The sequence below is a fragment of the Somniosus microcephalus genome, chromosome 14 (genome assembly GCF_052327205.1).
Source record: "Somniosus microcephalus isolate GS21.2 chromosome 14, FLI_Smic_1.0, whole genome shotgun sequence".
Classification (NCBI taxonomy): Eukaryota; Metazoa; Chordata; class Chondrichthyes; order Squaliformes; family Somniosidae; genus Somniosus; species Somniosus microcephalus.
Genome location: NC_141000.1, coordinates 2,348,250 through 2,367,946, shown reverse-complemented (window position 1 = coordinate 2,367,946; position 19,697 = coordinate 2,348,250). Strand labels below are relative to the sequence as shown.

The window sequence follows — 19,697 nt, the reverse complement described above, 5'->3', positions numbered from 1 at the left end:
GTCAGATGAGCAGAAGCCACCAAGTATGTCAGGCTGGAGGGGATGTGGAGGTTTATAAATGAGGGTATGAATTTTGGATTGAATTTGTTGGGAGGTGGGAAGCCAATGGAGATTGGCAAGAAAGAAAGACTTGCATTTCTATCGCGCCTTTCACCTCAGGACGTCCCAAAGTGCTTTACAGCCAATGAAGTATTTTTTGACGTGTAGTCACTGTTGTAATGTAGGAAACACGGCAGCCAATTTGAGCACAACAAGCTCCCAGAAACAGCAGGTGTTGTTGAGGGATAAATACTGGCCAGGACACCAGGGAGAACGCCCCTGCCCTTCAAAATAATACCTTAGAGGGCAGATGGGGGCCTCGGTTTAGCGTTTCATCCAAAACACGGCACCTCTGACAGTGCAGCACTCCCTCAGCACTGCACCGGAGGGCCAGCCTAGCTTTATGGGCTCAAGTCTCTGGAGTGGGACTTGAACCCACAACCTTGTGACTCGGAGGCGAGCCACAGCCGACACGGGGTGATGTGGGAATTGGAGCCCTGGGCGAGTTGTATTCGTCAGTAGGACGGATCCTGTTTGTTGGAAGCCTGAGGGTGACATAGAAACATAGAAGATAGGAGCAGGAGTAGGCCATTCGGCCCCTCGAGCCTGCTCCGTCATTCAATGAGATCATGGCTGATCATCCAAATTCAGTACCCTGTTCCTGCTTTCTCTCCATATCCCTTGATCCCTTTAGCCTTAAGAAATATATCCAACTCCTAACGAAGGAGTAGAGCAGGGTTTTGGTGGGGGAAGGGCAGAGGCAGGAAAGGTTGCGAGGTGGAGATGGGATTTGGGGTTTGAAGTCTCGCACATGAATTCCCATCACATTCCGGGTGCCACAACAATATATGCAAATTTTATAAAATTCAACAACGACTTGAATTCCTGTTTTGCCTTTTTAGTTAGAAAATACCCAGCAGCATTGTGCTGTCCAGTGTAAGGCAAGAGCAGGATCGGCCTGAGGTGACAACTCGGGTAGGTTTTCAGGAGGAATTTGAAGGGAATTGTAACAGAGGAAGGGTTTTGGGAGAGAATTCCAGAGTAGGATCGAGGAATGATGGCTCAGCCAGTGATGGGGAAGGAGGGAACATTCAGCATTGGAAGAACTAGAAGGGCAGAATGTCCAAGGCAGGTCATGTCTGCTTCTTTAGAACAATGTAAAAGATCCCAGGATTCTGAGGAAGAGTTCTCTCTCTCCATCCTCCATCAACACCACCTAACACAGGTTGACTGCTTGTTGATTCATTCAGTGTTTGTGTGTAAATTGGACACCATTTTAGCTTCAAAATAACAGTGACAGCACTTCGAGCAAGTCTGTTGGTTGTGAAGTGCCTTGGGACATCCTGAAGATACGATGAGGTGCTTTATGAATGCAACGTCTTTGTTTCTTCTACCATCCTAAGTCCCACGTTAGTAGGAAGTGACTGGGGAAGAAGTGTTTTGAAGTTTGGGGCAATAAACTGCTGAGCCATTCCTTCTGTGGCCAACTCGGTGTGATTACCTTGTGAGTTATCGAGTCTGTCATTAATCTGTGAGTTATCGAGTCTGTCATTAATCTGAGAGTTATCGAGTCTGTCATTAATCTGTGTGTTATCGAGTCTGTCATTAATCTGTGAGTTATCGAGTCTCATTAATCTGTGAGTTATCGAGTCTCATTAATCTGTGTGAGTTATCGAGTCTGTCATTAATCTGTGTGAGTTATCGAGTCTGTCATTAATCTGTGTGAGTTATCGAGTCTGTCATTAATCTGTGTGAGTTATCGAGTCTGTCATTAATCTGTGTGAGTTATCGAGTCTGTCATTAATCTGTGAGTTATTGAGTCTGCACCCTGCAAAGACTCATATTTAGGACTGAAATTGTTAAACTGTCATCTTCTATAACTTTTTGCATTTGACACAAACAATAACCACAGTCACTGACAGCCTGCATCTCTGGAATTTATCTTTTATTTAATGTCTTTCAGTGTTGCAAGATTTGAAGCTGAAGTGTGGATTTGGTGAAGAAATTCAGCTGCAACAAATAGAGCAAGGTTTGTTCGTGGCAGGGTGTACATGTTCTCACAAGTTGCTGTAGGAGGCGGGGCAAAGAAGGAGGCTGGGGAGGGTGGGAGGGGTGCTCTCCCCTCTGAGTCAGAAGGTTGTGGGTTCAAGCCCCACTCCAGAGACCTGAGCACATAATCTTGGCTGACACTCCAGTGCAGTACTGAGGGAGTGCTGCACTGTCGGAGGTGCCGTCTTTTGGATGAAGCTAAACCGAGGCCCCGTCTGCTCTCTCAGGTGGACGTAAAAGATCCCATGGCACTATTTCAAAGAAGAGCAGGGGAGTTATCCCCGGTGTCCTGACCAGTATTTATCCTTCAACCAACACCTAAAAACATTACCTGGTCATTATCACATTGCTGTTTGTGGGAGCTTGCTGTGCGCATATTTGGCTGCCGCATTTCCCGCATTACAACAGTGACTACACTTCAAAAACTACTTAATTGGCTGTAAAGCGCTTTGGGACGTCCTGAGGTCATGAAAGGCGCTATAGAAATGCAAGTTCCTATTTCTTTATGTGCTTGACTCTTGAAGTGTGACTTGAACCCACAATTATCCGACTCAGGTGAAAAGGCTACCAACTGAGCCAAGCTGACAGTCAACATGAGCTTGGCAGAGGAGAGGCTGGCTTCATTTTTTCTCGGGATGTGGAAATTGACTGCCCATCCCTAGTTTCCCTGAGAAAGGGGCCTTCTCCTAGAACCTGCAGTCCTTAGGGTGATGGCGGCTCTACCATAGCTTATAGATAGAGAGGGCGGGGAATTAGTATTGCTGAGAATATTTGTTCAAAGACAAACAGAAAGATGTGGCGAGAGATGTGTGCGAGGGAACTCGAGAGGATTTCCTCTGTCCAGGTCTAGTGGTAGGCTCTGGCCATGGTGCGAGTACACACACCACTGCACCCTGTGCAGCCTCCACCTGCTCCAGGGTCACATGTGGACGCCCTCTGAATGGCGAATGGGTTATGCAGCAGAGCACGATGATCCTTGAAGCTTTGGCCAGATAGACTGAAGGCCCACCCCCCTCAATCCATCAGAGTGCCAAAGGTATGTGTGATGAAATATTCCATTCATCACTGCCTGTGACTGTGGTCGGTTTCAGTGTCATTTCCCTTCCCCCAGTCCTCATTGTATTGTTTATTGGAATGTGCTGGAATGTGCTGTGTGTAGGGCTCCGCCCATACCTGGCCCCTTTTGTAAGCTAGCTCAGTCTGGCCTCAGTCTCCAGAAGGAAGATACCTCTCTCTCTTACGTGTTACTTTCTAAGTTAATAAAAGCCTTGTTTTGTTTCGCTAACATCGGGTCTCGGAATTATTGAGGCACATCAGTATGCTCGATCTGCTGGAGCCGAGCCCCCACTGGATCTTTGTTTTGCCACAAAGGGGTCCTGGAAGCAGTCGGGAGTAACCCTGGTCACCTAAGGGCCAACCCTTCACTCGCTGGGTACCAAAAAACCATGGGAGGGGGCACGGTAAATTGACGTAGAATGACTGCATCCTGATAGGCTGGCAGTGGGTATTCAACGGCATGATTCCTCGCTGGTGGTTAGACACAAGCTGCATGTAGATTGAGTGGAATCCCATGTGGTTGATGGATGGTGTTAGGAACACGTGGAGTTGTACGTGCCTGGATTTTGAATAGACGCCACTCGGATTCTTTATTAATTTACTGTTGCCCCTTGGTTTAAAGCATATAGCACCTCCTTCTGCATCAAATTCCCATTGCCACTCTGTTTAGCAGACACACACACAGGGACATCGACCTGAAACGTTAACTCTGTTTCTCTCCCCACTGATGCTGCCTGACCTGCTGAGTATTTCCAGCATTTTCTGTTTTTATTTCAGATTTCCAGCATCCGCAGTATTTTGCTTTTGTATCCACTTACAGCTGATTGACTGTTAACACTTTTTAACTGCCACTGACGTGCAGTTTTAAAGTAAGAACATTGTTAAATTTCAGGTTGATAACACGCTATCTATACTACTTACCAATGAATTCCCACTCTCCCCAAATTTCTGCCACTCCATTTAGCAGATACTCCCAGCTCTGTGCTCTCACAGGTTTATAATGGTCTGTCATAACTAGTTAAGTTTCATTTGGAAATTCTGTATATCATGATACAGACAGAGATCATAATGCATTGCACAGAAAGCTAGTGCACCATATTATCAAAAAATGATGGACTTAAAAGATTCTCCAGCTCTCAATTGTTCCAATCCAAATTCTATGTCACTCTCCACTTCAACTTCAATTTCAATCCCTCTGACAGGCATCAGTGTGTTTAACTCTATACTGATTTTTTCATTAATTAGTTAGTTTTTCCATGCCGCATGCTTCAGTGCCTTAATGATTTAAAAAGCTGTCTCACCTCTCCTGAGCCACGTTAACCATTTCATGTTGTGCTGTTGTCAAGCATGTCTGAGACCCGTTCTTCAGTGCATCTTCACCATGCATTTCCGCATGCTAGTTGCCTTGTCTTTGCACGCACACATCGATATCCCAATATCATGCCACACGTGACATCCGATACAAGCCATTCTTGGGCTATCGGGTGATCTTATCAACAGATCATGATCAAATGCAGTTCTGACGAAGGGTCTTCGACCTGAAACGTTAACTCTGTTTCTCTCTCCACGGATGTTGCCCGGCCTGCTGAGTTTTTCCAGCGTTTTCTGTTGTTATTTCAGTTTTCTTATTGTTCATAGGCAAGGACACAAACATCTCCAAGAGAAAGCTACATATTTACTATTCTCACCTTCACTTTCCTGACTTTCACTAGGTTAGGAAAATTCCGTTTAATGGTGTAATTTTCTTGTTTCTATCTTGCCTCTTCAATCACTTCCCCCACAATTGTGATACCTTGTGTATCACAATATATACACTCCACCCCACTCCATGTGATCTCCTGGGAGAGACTAAAAAACAGATTAAAAAACCCAGGCCAATTTGGGGGGGAAAATCTGGGAAATTCCTCTGCGACCCAGCTTGGCGATGGAAACTAGTCCAGGAGATCACTGTGGCCCTGAATTCCCTGCAGTGCCCATCTTCTGTACGAGGTGATCTCCAACCCAGCCAGAAACAGGTCCAGCTCCCGCTTGAAGGAATTCAGCGAATCAGCGTTCACCACACGAGCCGGCAGCCTGTTCCAGAGGTTCACTATTCTCTGGGAAAAGAACTACCTCCTGACATCGAACCGCGATCTGACCTTGTACAACTTAAAATTGTGACCCCTGGTCCTCCCTAACCTATTTAATTGGAACAAACTGTCAACTGGAACACAATCTATTCCCTTCATTGAGCTTTATAAGACAATCAGATCACCCCCCATAGTCTACGCTTCTCTAAAGTGTAGAGTCCCAAGCCTATCTTGATAACGGAGATGTTTTAAACTGGGAATTAGTCTAGTGGCCCTCCTCTGTACCCTTTCCCAAGCCTCAATATCACCCACCATGTGAGGAGACCAAAAGTGGACACAGTATTCCATAGTATATGACTAAGGTCTTGTACAAGGACAAAATAGTATGCTTTGTTTTATACTCAATTGTCCTATGAATACACCCAATACCCTATTTGCTCAGCTATCGACTCACAGCATTGCTCATGTACCTTTAAAGATGTATGCACTAGAACGCCCAGATCTCTTTCTTTCTCCACCTTCTTTCCCAAAATATTGTGCCTGAGACTATTTTATCATAGAAAATGTTCCAAAATCCAAGGACCAATGTTATTGGACTGACAGGACTTGTCAGTAGTCAATTTTATTTCCTAAAACTTTCTTCCTTGATACACAACAATGGGCAGGACCACCTAGACTGCTTTCCACCAGTTGCTTTTAATGAAAATTTGATTATTCCCTTAAACTTCAGGTTAATGTTCCCTTCTCGAGTGCTTGAGACAGCAACTTGTATCAAATTATTTTTATCAATTCCAATTTCTGAAACAAATGATGCCGAGGCTTGGTGGTTTTACATTAGAGACAGAAGTGCTTGCAATGGTAACACGCACATCTCCCCACTCGAGCACTCTGTCTCGGAAGATAAGAAATGACCCTGAATGGGTTAAGGACAAGCCTTTGAAAGGCAAACCGTTAGTCCAAATAGTCACCACACCATTGCGACATTTGATGTCTGACGATATCTGCAGATAAGGTACTGGATCTCTTGCTGCACCAACATTTTGAAAAGGTAATTTTGTAACTCTGAAGCCATTTTTATGTCAAAGAACTAATTTCAGTAATCCTGCATCATCAATATTCATGCAGTCCCGAAAACCATGCTCCCCTGCTAGAAAAGAAAAGCAAAGCAGAGAATCGATTGTGGCTCTGCTCGAGAGGGTTAATTTGTCAATTCATGCCATTTCCTCCTGTCACTGTGGAGAAATATCCACTCAACTGAAGAAACTTAAAATGTAATAATGGCCAATACATAAATTTACAATCAGCAGTGCAAAGGTTGTTGCTTGATGAATTAAAAACAGCTGTCAGCAGAAAGGGTTAAGCCCATTGTATGTTTAGGTCGTGAGCCTGGAATATTCACAGTTTAAATCAGTTCAAAACCAAAAACATGACTCAAAGTATCTCAAGAACAATACACGTGTATACATACATACAGAAAACAATTAACAAACTTAAAACAGCATACTCATACAGAAAATGCATTGATTAAAATGCTTCCAATCATCAAAGACAAGACTACAGAGGGTTAAACTGCTTATAGCTGTTAAACATTCATCGGTCCGCAAACATTCACACACACTGTCACAATTTTAAACTCTCCTCCAGCTCCTGCGTTTTCTTTTGACCGTGTGTATCTGGGTCTGCCATGTCTCCAGTTCTATGTCGGTTCCCCTGTTGTTTGAGGGCCTGCTTTAAGGCTTGGTTAACTCCCATATCTTTTGTTTAAACATTTATTTAAACCCTGCTGCTCGGCTTTGCTGTTAATTTTCTTGCGCCTTGGGTTGAAGATAATCTACTGACATGGCTAAGGTTGTGCTTTCGTTGTTCTTTTTTCGAATTGGGTTTTGAACTGTTTGATGCAGTCGCTCTCTGATCGGGTGTTTTGTTCTAATTGAATTTCCAGGCTCTGGATCAGAGAGCAGATCCCTGCCGGTGCACTCGTCATGCTATGCTCTCAATCTTGAGAGGCAACTCCCTATTTTAGGCTTGGGGGCACCTGAGGAGTTGGCTACCTTTCAATAACTCGGTCACAACCAATTGACCCCCTCCTTCCCCTTCCTATTTTAGGCTTGCTTCCCATCGGAAACCAGTCGATCTATTAACACCTGTTATCTCCAAATCTTTAACTCGTGCCCACCCAGGAGACACCACTGTTAGCGGATTTTACTCCGTGGTTACCGTCGAAAGAAAGGGTTGCTAGTCTGGTGGCAATAACCCCGCTTATGATTCACACAGTAGTTTTTATAATAAGCTTTATAACATTGACTGGTATTATGATGTTTTATATAACTGTCCTACAGTGTTATATTAAAGGACATGATATGCAAATAATAGAACCTGGTTCCCAGGCCCGGAGGCATCACTTTCGGCTCCAGGATGCCTGTGGATTCTGACTGACCCTGAGAGTGCTCCGACCCCCAGGAGCACCACACAGCCTGGTTTGCCAGGTCGCGAGTGGTCACCTCCAGGCCGTCCAGTCATGCTGCATGGCTCCTGACCACTCCAAGAATGCTCAGCCTTAAAGGGGAAACAGGTTCTATTATACTCGAATACATCCTTACGTAGGTTGCCCGTTTAGCTGAGGCCACATTTTTTGGTGTTTACCCAGCTTCTAATCTTTTCAGCCCTTGTCTTTGTGCTACAAGCTTTGTTTATAATACAGTAAGTGCATAGGCCAGATGTTTATCTGCTACTGTGGTATCTAGTGTCTTGGCAGCTAGTCTGTTATCAGGGTATGAGCCTTTTTTCTTGACCTGGGTGTTTCCATTCTGTGCCTTGCGTTTCCAAACTGTCTGTTGTTCATAAGAAGAGAAAAGTTTAAGATGTCACTTCCCCCACATTTACTTTAACACAAAATGCTAGACGAAAGGAATGCTGGGATGGCTTGACCATTTAAACCATTTCTTAAATATTTGAACATTCCTCCTGTTTGACCCAGAGTGAAAATCACTGAGTCATTAACTTTCTTTCTGGCTTTCTGGATCATCATGGAGTTTACAGTCGATTAATACGACATTTACATAAGCACCTACTGTATATAATGGTTTACTTACCCATATATTTGTCAATAATGGTTTATTTACCAAGGTAATTGCAGTTTATAATGGCTTATTTACCAATATACTGATGTTCTATAATTAATTTACCCATATACTGATGGTCTATAATGGCTTACATATAATGGGGAACAAAGAAATGGCTGACCAATTAAATACATACTTTGGTTCTGTCTTCACAAAGGAGGACACAAATAACCTCCCAGAGATGTCGGGGAACATAGGGTCTAATGAGAGGGAGGAACTGAATGAAATCGGTTTTTGTAGGGAAATGGTGTTAGGGAAATTGATGGGATTGAAGGCCGATAAATCCCCAGGGCCTGATAATCTACATCCTAGGGTACTTAAGGAAGTGGCCCTAGAAATGGTAGATGCATTGCTGGTCATCTTCCAAAATTCTATAGACACTGGCACAGTTCCCATGGATTGGAGGGTAGCTAATGTAACCCCACTATTTAAAAAAGGTGGTAGAGAGAAAACTGGGAATTATAGGCCGGTAAGCCTGATATCGGTAGTGGGGAAAATGCTAGAGTCCATTATAAAAGATGTAATAGCAGAGCACTTGGAAAACAGTGACAGGATCGGACAAAGTCAACATGGATTTACAAAAGGTAAATCGTGCTTGACTAATCTACTGGAATTTTTTGAGGATGTAACTGGTAGAATAGATAAGGGAGAACCAGTGGATGTGGTGTATTTGGACTTTCAGAAGGCTTTCGATAAGGTCCCGCGTAAGAGATTAGCATGTAAAGTTAAAGCACATGGGATTGGGGGTAAGGTACTGACTTGGATAGAGAACTGGTTGGCAGACAGGAAGCAAAGAGTTGGAATAAACGGGTCTTTTTCCGAGTGGCAGGCAGTAACTAGTGGGTTACCGCAGGGATCGGTGCTAGGACCCCAGCTATTCACAATATATATTAATGATCTAGACGAGGGAACTAGATGTAATATCTCCAAGTTTGCAGACGACACAAAGCTGGGCGGGCGTGTGTGCTGTGAGGAGGATGCCGAGAAACTCCAGTATGATTTGGACAGGTTGGGTGATTGGGCAGATGCATGGCAGATGCAGTATAATGTGGATAAATGCGAGGTTATCCACTATGGTGGCAAAAACAGGAAGACAGATTATTATCTGAATGGCAATAGATTGGGAAAAGGGGAAGTGCAACGAGACCTGGGTGTCCTTGTGCACCAGTCGCTGAAGGTAAGCATGCAGGTGCAGCAGGCAATTAAGAAGGCAAATGGTATGTTGGCCTTCATAGCGAGAGGATTCGAGTACAGGAGCAAGGATGTCTTGCTGCAGTTGTACAGGGCCTTGGTGAGACCACACTTTGAATATTGTGTGCAGTTTTGGTCGCCTTATCTGAGGAAGGATGTTCTTGCCATGGAAGGAGTTCAGCGAAGATTCACCAGGCTGATACCTGGGATGGCAGGAATGACGTATGAGGAGAGATTGGGTCGATTGGGCTTATATTCGCTGGAGTTTAGAAGAATGAGAGGGGATCTCACTGAAACTTATAAAATTCTGACAGGACTGGACAGACTAGATGCAGGAAGGATGTTCCCGATGGCCGGGGAGTCCAGAACCAGGGGTCACAGTCTAAGGATAAGGGGTAAGCCATTTAGGACAGAAATGAGGAGGAATTTCTTCACCCAGAGAGTGGTGAACCTGTGGAATTCTCTACCACAGAAGGCAGTAGAGGCCAATTCATTAAATATATTCAAGAAGGAGTTGGATATATTTCTTAAGGCTAAAGGGATCAAGGGGTTTGGGGAGAAAGCAGGGATCGGGTACTGAATTTGGATGATCAGCCATGATCACATTGAATGGTGGAGCAGGCTCGAGGGGCCGAATGGCCTACTCCTGCACCTATCTTCTATGTTTCTATGTAACCATATACTCATGGTCTATAATGGTTTATTTACCCATATACTAACAGTCTATAATGGTTTATTTACACATATACTTACGGTCTATAATGGTTTATTTACCTATATATACTGACAGTCTATAATGGTTTTGTTCGCCCATTCAGCCATTATCCAATAGAATGATGGAATAGTCTCAAGGGGTTGAATGGCCTAAACCTGTTCCTATGCTCCAGAGAATGACAGTGTATAACTTTATTCACCCATATAATGATTGTGTATAGCAGTTTACTTCAGTTTTCTTCATCTTATTTTTCTGATGACATTTCTTTTACTGAATCCCGTGATCCTGAAGTTGAGGGATCTCAGTACTGGGACAGAACCCTTTATATGTTGGGTTCCCAGTATCAGCAGCAAATACCTACTGGTCTGGTGTGGCACAGCTAGTTACAGAGTAAAAGTCCATTCACTCTGCCCGATTAGTGTTTCCAAGCCCCAGCCTCAGATGTAGCCTCTTTGCCTTTTCTATCTCCTGTGGTTTGTGTGAGTGAGATTGCAAACTCCGTGCCAGTAAGCCCAGAATTAGGATGGCACGAGCCCACGGCTCCTTCACACTGTGACCTTATCACCCTGACAGCCAGCACTGAGGGTGGGTTCAAACCCAGAACCCAGCTCATTAACCCTTATTCTGATGTTAAGTGTCGATGTTTCCTTGATGCAGAGCTCATCAGAGAGGCAGTAATAATGCTTCAGTTGGACACTGGCAGGGGCATGTCGTTAAATGTTTGCGAATTTGGCGTGTTGCTGGGACTGCCACGGAAGCTTGTCCATAACTGCCTCTTCGAACTTGAAAGTGCCGAAGATTTTCATCAGCTTGCTGCAGTGATCCACATCTTCATGGAAAAAACCAACGATAAGGAGAGACTGAGGCAGAAGATAGCTTCTACTAACAGATATCGTAAGACCAAGTATTCATACTCCTGTAGATTTCGAAAAGACGATGTTTTACAGCATTCGTGTGTGTTCCAAATTTGCATCCGTGTTAAATGTCACAACTAGAGAGTAAGCATTAGTGAAAGGAAAAGACAAAGATGCATTTATATAGCGACTTTCACAATCTCAGGACATCCCAAAATGCTTCACGCCAATGAAATATGTTGAAGTACTGTTGTAATGTAGGAAACGCAGCAGCCAATTTATACACCAAGGTCCACAAACAGCAATGAGATAAATGATCAGATAATCTGTTTTAGTGATGCAAATTCAGGGATAAATTTTGGCCAGGACACCTGGAGCCCTCCCCTGCTCTACTTCAAATAGCGAAATGGGATCCACCTGAGAGAGCAGTTTAACATCTCTTACGAAAGATGCCGCCTCTGACAGTGCTGCACTCCCTCAGTACTGCACGTAAACGTCAACCTAGATGATGTGCTCAAGTCTCTGGAGTGGGGCTCTCGCCATCTGACTCGGAGGTGAGAGTCCTTCCACTGGGAAAAGCTAATACTTCAATGTTAGTACAGTAGTAGCTTAAATCATGGAGAAAAGTGCTAACAAAGTGAGCATTTGTTTTAGTGCAGTTTTCCTCACGTGTCAATGTCTGAAAAAACACTGTTAAATATCTCATTGAAGACAAGTTAATATCTTAAGGGCCTGTTAGTATCTTGTTTAAGGGCCTGTTAATAACTTGTTGGGAACACTGAATTTATCCAATAAAAGACTTGCAGAATTCCTTGACACCTCAATGTGTCCGAATAATTCCAAAGTCAACACAAGTTGAAATTATTTGGCAAGATGGTCTATCAAACTGAAGCCGTATCATGGAAACAGGATCTCTCACCCATGTTTGAATGCTTTATGTACTGAAGGAAACTACAGCAGTTGGGAATTGCATAATTTCTTGTTCAAGTTGACACCAGAAAGTAAAATGGGTTAAAACTCCCACAGTGTCATCAGGAGCGCAGATCACACAATGGCACCCTCGGAGCCTGTGATTTTCCAACCATCACCTTCAGTGGAAGGATGATCATGGGCTGGGTGTTACAATTACGATAGCTGGCCCCAGCAGATGCCAGGTAGCAGCGCGGCACGGCACGGCAGGAGGTTTATCCCATTGAACCAATTGTATGTCCATGTATCATAAACGCTGGCAGGTTTGTTCGGGGTGACGGACTCTGCTGTTCTTTGCTCCCCTCTTCAGGATTGCTGCTGTCACGACGAGCAAAATTATTGTTAAAACTTCTTCAAAGTGGCCTGGCTGACTGTCATCGCAGCGAAGAATTCACACAGCAGCTCAACAACATCTGGCTTTTCATTCTGAGGGACTGCCTGGCTGAAGCTGAAGAAGATGCTTCTGAGGTATCAACCCTGGATATTATGGGATGTCTCCAGAGGCTGGAACGGACCAGCCTTGTGGACGTGATGATTCTCAGGGAACTGGCCGAACTATGGAGTGAGGGAGCAGCTGAAAACTTCCAGAGGAGCGTCCCATTTATTGCTCAGCTTGTCAGAGACCTTTTCCCTCGCTTGGACACGGTGGAATTTGATGCAGTTCCTGTACGGAGAGGTGTTTATCGCTGCCACCCACGGGCAGTCAGGCGAGTTACCAGCTTTAAAGGTAATCAACGTGTTCCTTTCAAAACCCATGTTAGGAAAGCGTGCAGTGCTCGACACTTCCTGTTAATGGTTGTAAGATTTGGATCACAGGTCACACACAGATTACCCAAAGGATCTTAGGAGTTGTAAGGCTTTTTACTAAAGAGCGGCAGTTTAAGTTAAGTACAACACACAATCAAGATAGACATAGTAGACACATGACCGTGACAAGTCCTAACTCGCACCCAGTCCCGTTCACCCATCACCCCCTGTGCTCACTGCCCCGTGCCCTAACTCACACCCAGTCCCGTTCACCCATCACCCCCTGTGCTCACTGCCCCGTGCCCTAACTCACACCCAGTCCCGTTCACCCATCACCCCGTGCTCACTGCCCCGTGCCCTAACTCACACCCAGTCCCGTTCACCCATCACCCCCTGTGCTCACTGCCCCATGTCCTAACTCACACCCAGTCCCGTTCACCCATCACCCCCTGTGCTCACTGCCCCGTGTCCTAACTCGCACCCAGTCCCGTTCACCCATCACCCCCTGTGCTCACTGCCCCGTGTCCTAACTCGCACCAAGTCCCGTTCACCCATCACCCCCTGTGCTCACTGCCCCGTGTCCTAACTCGCACCCAGTCCCGTTCACCCATCACCCCCTGTGCTCACTGCCCCGTGTCCTAACTCGCACCAAGTCCCGTTCACCCATCACCCCCTGTGCTCAATGCCCTGTGTCCTAACTCACACCAAGTCCCGTTCACCCATCACCCCCTGTGCTCACTGCCCCGTGTCCTAACTCGCACCAAGTCCCGTTCACCCATCACCCCCTGTGCTCACTGCCCCGTGCCCTAACTCACACTCAGTCCCGTTCACCCATCACCCCCTGTGCTCACTGCCCCGTGCCCTAACTCGCACCAAGTCCCGTTCACCCATCACCTTGTGCTCGCTGACCTACATTGGGTCCCAGCCCAGCAACGAATCAATTTTAAAATTCTCATCCTTGTTTTCAAATCACTCCATGGCCTCAACATCCTTTTCTCTTTAACCGTCTCCAGCCCTACAACCCTCCGAGATCTCTGCGCTCCAATTCTGGCCTCTTGCACATCCCTGATTTCTTCGCTCCACCATTGGTGGCCGTGCCTTCAGCTGCCTAGGCCCTAATCGCTGGAATTCCCTCCCTAAATCTCTCTGCCTTTCTATCTCTCTCTCGTCCTTTAAGATGCTCATTAAAACCTGTCTCTTTGACCAAACCTGTCGTAATATTTCCTTATGTGGCTCGGTGTGAAATTTCATTAGATAATCGCTCCTGTGAAGTGCCTTGGGATTTTTTTACTATGTTAAAGGTGCAATATAAATACAAGTTGTTGTATTTCTTCCCATCCATGAGCAGCATATGAGATGGGAGGTGATCGGTGAGTGGGCAGGAATCTGCTATCCTCACCCAGATGGAAACCCTTACTATTCATTGCACAGATTAGTGAACACATTATTAATTGTGCTGATAGCCTTGTATTTTGTCTGAGATTTCAGTCCATATCTGGTTTTTTTAGGACTTCCTGCAAGGATCATTCGGAAAGTGATTGAGCCCAAATCTGTACTGTCGTTGGTGAATGAGGAAAGAACAAGCTTTGAAAACCAGGAGCTGCTGGCTGAAGAATTTACACAACTGTGCCTGAAAACGGCTGACATTCTTCAAAGGGTGTGTGACTATCAGTCCAACGAGGCGACAACAAAACGCGGAAGACACTTGGACAAAAAGGACATTGCAACGGAAATCAGAAGGGTTTTGGCAAAGGAAGATTTCGGGTGCAGTTCCTTCGACTCTGGTGTGAGGGCACGGCTCCTGTCACTGGTTGAGTTTGATCCCCTCTCCTGCAATAAGCCTCTGCTTCTGAGCATTCATTATGACACCTTCCTTGCCTTAGCTGAATATTTGAAGACGAATGACAGGCAGTGTTTCCAGTTTGTTTTCGAAGAGGTTCACATGTATCAGTGTAAGGCAGGGTTGTACGGTGTGCGGAGTGTGCAGGATCCCGTGGCGATTGACGGAGGGATAGAGGAGGTGTTCCAGTTTTCCACCTCTGGCCGCGCTTCCTTCTTGGTCCAGCTCCATTGCAGAGGCTACAGAGACGGTCAGTATCTTCAGTGTAACCGACCGCTCTTGTACAAGCTGTCCAATCTGTCTGGCAGTTTGCACCAAGAGGCTGAGCAAGCTGGCACGGTGGTTGCCAGTCAAGCTGGCACAACTTGGCTCCGTGAAAATTCCGACGGAGGTTTGAAGGAAATTGTCGAGAGGATCGCACAGAGTTCCGGTGGGACTGTAGAAATGGGGAGCTGCTGCTTCCTCGTCAGTTCGTGGGGTGCAGAGTGTGAAATCAGGCTCCTTTACAAAGATGACACAATCACCGCGACAGCAGAAAGAAATGCCGACATTTATTGACCTCTGAACTGCCATCAAACTCCCCTCTCTGGCTACAATGCTGGATTGTGAAATGGGTTTACAACCGCGCGATGCGATTTTCACTGAGGTTGGGGGATTCTCTGACGTGTAGCTTCTCGGTGCGACCTTGGTTTGTGCCAAATTCATGCCGTGTTATTTGGAGGCAGACATGCAGCCATTTAACTAGAACTTCGGCTGTTGGTTTGTTGCACAAGTGGCCAGGGCTGCAAGTGGAAAATGTAAAATTCTTCATGCTCGTTCCAGACAGTAGCCGTCAACCAACGCCCCACCCCCGGCCACATGGGGGAAGGGGAGGTGGGACAGGGGAGGCAGGTCAAGGGAGACATACTCACCCAGAAAACCTTCAGAAGCGAATATCAAAAGTGGTTAATTTTAGAACACCTTCACTTAATAATATAATAATCAACTTTATTGTCATTGTTAGTGCACAAGTGCAGTACAACGAAATGTAGGCTTGTGGCTCCCGAGAGTGTACATTTAGATTAAGACATTTAAACATTCAACATACATTTGGCTTGTAATACATTAACATAAACATAACCATAATAAAGTGCATTGGCAGATGTGCAGGCTTTCGAGTTTATTTGTGGAGTTCAGTAGGATGACAGCCCTGGGAAAGAAGCTGTTCTGGTCGTACGGGTGCGAATGCATCTGTAGCGTCTCCCAGATGGCAGGAGGGCGAACAGACTGTGGCTGGGGTGGGTAGGGTCTTTGATGATGGACCGTGCCCTCCATAAACAGCGTTTCTGGTAGATGTGCTCTGGTCGGTAGCCGGGTGCCGGTAATGCGTTGGGCAGTTTAGACTACCCGCTGCAGGGGGAAACAAATGACGTCTCGGTCAATTTACATGAGGTTGGTGACTGCAATAGCTGAATGAGACCATTCAGGATAAAAGGACAGAGAGCTTTTACTCTGAGAATTCATCACTTTCCACTCTCATAGTTACCAGGGGTGGCCACATCTCATTTTGTTGGAGCAAAATCTTGCAGGCCGGAAGTAAAAACCGGTTTTGTCTTTCTATTTTGTAATCCCGTGTTTCCTCACTCACAGCCTGCATCATCCTGGACAAGAAACAGAGGCAGTGCCGCTAGATCTCAAAACTTTACAAGAAAAACATTCTCCGCTTCCCACACCCTGTAACGAAGGATATGGCTACTGCAGGAGACTGGGGGGAAAGTCTTTCCTTCAGTGTGTCTCTACTCTGTCTGCCTCTCTGCTCCTTCCCTTCAGTGTGTCTCTACTCTGTCTGCCTCTCTGCTCCTTCCCTTCAGTGTGTCTCTTTCCCACATCTTCTATATTTCCCTCTTCATCCCTTCTGTGTGTCTCTTTTCTCCTCCTCATTATCTCTCCTTCCCCTCGGTGTCTCTTTCACCTTACTTTTTTTTTATCCCTATCGGCTCCTTTCCTTATGTGACTCCATTCCTTCTCTCTCTCCACTCTACCCAAACTGTTTATCTCTGCTCATTTCCTTCTGTCGTTCACTTTCTTCTGCTCTTTCTCTCAACTCTCTCTCTTTTATGTGACCTCCTTCCCTTCTGTGTGTTTCTCTCATCCATCCCATCTGTGAATGTCTGTTCCTCAGTCTCTCTTTCCCTTTTCCTGTATCTGTCTCTTTCCTCTGCCTTCTCTCTTTCCTCTGTTCCTTATGTTTTTCTACTCTTCCCTACTTTCTGTTCTTTCCCCTTGCCTTCTCACCAATTCTTATCCTCTCCTCAAGGTCCTCTCCTTTTCTGTGACAACTCTGTCTCTCTTAAACACAATCTCTCAATCACCATCTCTTTCTCTGTCATCCTCACTGTCTCTCTCTCTCTCTCTCACTCTTTCTCTCTCTCTCTTTCTTTCTCTCTCTCACTCTCTTTTTCTTTTTCTCTCTTTCTTTCTCTTTCTCTCTCTCACTCTTTCTCTCTCTCTTTCTCTCTCTCTTTCTCCTCTCTCTCTCTCTCTCTCTCACTCTTTCTCTCTCACTTTCTCCTCTTTCTTTCTTTCTCTCACACACTTTCTTTCTCTCTTTCTCTCTCTCTCTCTCTCATTCTCTCAGTTTCTCTCACTCTTTCTCTTTCACTCTCACTCTCTCCTTTTTCTCTCTCTCTCTCTCTCTCTCTTTCACTCACTCTTTCTCTCTCTCCATCTTTCTCTATGTTGCTCTATCTCTCTCTCCCCTCTCTTTTTCTGTTTTGATCCCTCTATTTCTGTCTCTCCATTTTTTTAGTCTGCTTTGTCCCCTTTTCAAGTTTGTGCATCTCTCCTTTTTCTGGTTTGCCCTCTTTCTCCCCTTTTCTGGTTTGTTCCATCTGTGTCTCTCTCCGCTGTTCTCGCTCCCTGCCTGTCTTGCACACTGCTTTGAGCCTCTGTTTCAGTTCCAACCTGCCAGTTAAAGAGTGCACAGTTGCAGACCCCCGTCTATAACACGATGTGTGCGTTGAGTTGTTTGACATTGAAGATAATATCGGATCTAAAAGTTATAATTCTTTTAAAAGTCTTGTCTATTCCTAGAAATGGTCAAATTTGGCACATGTATTTATTGTAACTTTTGTTGTGATTTATGCATTATGGCAATAGCTAATGAAATAGGATGTTCAAGTCTATTTTCTAGGAAAATAAATTATATAAGGATCAATTTTGCTGAAAGATTGGAACACCACCACCTCCAAGTCACACATTATCCTGACTTGGAAGTATATCGGCCGTTCCTTCATCGTCGCTGGGTCAAAATCCTGGAACTCCCTCCCTAACAGCACTGTGGGAGCACCTTCACCTCACAGACTGCAGCGGTTCAAGAAGGCGGCTCACCACCACCTTCTCGAGGGCAACTAGGGATGGGCAATAAATGCCGGCCTTGCCAGCGACACCCACATCCCAGGAACTAATTTTTTTAAAAGTATAGTTACAGGACTAGCTGCAGTGAATGTAACTGTTTGTGGAGAATGTTTAAACATGGAATTCTTCCTGATATTTTTATTGGAAAATTGGACGTAGAGCAAGAAATGTGCCCACAACATCTAAATAAAGGAGTACATTAAACACATTTAAATGGAGTAACTTATTAAGCACTGCAAGTGTCAGCCATGGCTCAGTTGTTAGCATCCTCACCGGAGTCAGAAGGTTGTCACTTCATGTCCCACTCCAGAGATTTAGCACAAAATCTTGGCCGACACTCCAGTGCCGTACTGAGGGAGTGCTGCACTGTCAGAGGAGACATTAAACTGAGGCCCCGTCTGCCCTCTCAGGTGGATATAAAGATCCCGTGGCACTATTTTGCAAAAGAACAGGGGAGTTCTCCCCGGTGTCCTGGCCAATATTTATCCCTCAACCAACATGACAAACAGATTACCTGGTCATTGATCTCATTGCTGCTTGAGGGACCTTGCTGTGCATAAATTGGCTGCCACATTTCCTACATTACAATAGTAACAACACTTCAAAAAGTACTTCATTGGCTGTAAAGCACTTTGGGACGCCCTGAGGTCATGAAAGGCGCTATAGAAATGCAAGTCTTTCTTCTTTCAGTCTGGGCACTACACCTCAGGAAGGATATATTGGCTCTCTATTCCTTCATCTAAGTCATTTATAAATTGTGAAAAGCTGCGGGCCCAGTACAGATCCCTGGGGAACATCACTAGTCCCATCCTGCCAATTGGTGTACATTCCTATTATCCCTACTCGCTGTCTCCTACCTCCGAACCAATTCCCTATCCATGTCGATAGATTGCCTCCTATTCCATATGCTGTCATTTTAGTTAACGGTCATTATGTGGAACCTTATCGAATGTCTTCTGGAAGTCCATATAAACAACATCCACAGACACACCCTTATCTACCACGTTAATTACCTCCTCAAAAAATTCAACTAGGTTTATTAGACATAATTTACCCATTACAAATCCATGCTGGCTCTCTGATCAGCTCATATTTGTTCAATCGCTCAGGCACTCTGTCCTTAATAACAGATTCTAGTAACTTCCCCACAACAGACATTAAACTAATAGGCCTATAATTTCCTAGTTTATCTCTCCTACCCTTCTTAAATAATGGAATGACATTGACATTCTGGCTCACATTTAGAAGGAGGTGCTTCTTTAATGGTAAGTGGCCTCTTACGGGGCAAACATTGTTATAGCTGTCATCGGCTGTCTAGGCTGTGAGGAAGGAGGGTGGGGATAGCAAAGAAATGCCAGACAAAATGATGTAGTTAAGTTTGTGGGCAAGTGATGGAGCAGTACAGCAATCAATTCCTATCATTGCTTCATGCGATGGGTGTGAGGAGCGTTGCCATGTTTGGCACTGTAAGGCATCCTCCCAAGGATAGCAGTGCACTATACCAGTCACAAAGCGTCAGCCAGGCCCAATGGCCTGTACAGCACAGTGGAGGAGAGCGACAGAGAAACAGAAGTAAAGTAGAATGAGAGAAATGGAAATAAAGAAGTGAGAGCGAAACAGACTCCTCTGTTTAGCCCTTGTTCACAGTTC

The 19,697-nt window shown here is 45.2% G+C and overlaps 1 protein-coding gene across 3 annotated transcripts in view; it reads left to right on the top strand.

The window, feature by feature from the left end:
- The window catches only part of LOC147107260 (uncharacterized), a 29,129-nt gene extending 10,883 nt beyond the window's left edge, over positions 1 to 18,246 (top strand). For 2 of the 3 annotated variants that reach the window (XM_086006120.1, XM_086006119.1), the window contains exons 7-10: positions 2,003 to 2,068; positions 10,899 to 11,135; positions 12,375 to 12,791; positions 14,320 to 18,246. In XM_086006120.1, coding sequence (XP_085862246.1) covers positions 2,003 to 2,068; positions 10,899 to 11,135; positions 12,375 to 12,791; positions 14,320 to 15,209 — 1,610 coding nt within the window. In that variant the 3' untranslated portion in view covers positions 15,210 to 18,246. The remainder of the gene's footprint in view (positions 1 to 2,002; positions 2,069 to 10,898; positions 11,136 to 12,374; positions 12,792 to 14,319) is intronic. The other variant, XM_086006121.1, reaches the window with a different exon arrangement.
- Positions 18,247 to 19,697: the final 1,451 nt, after the last annotated feature.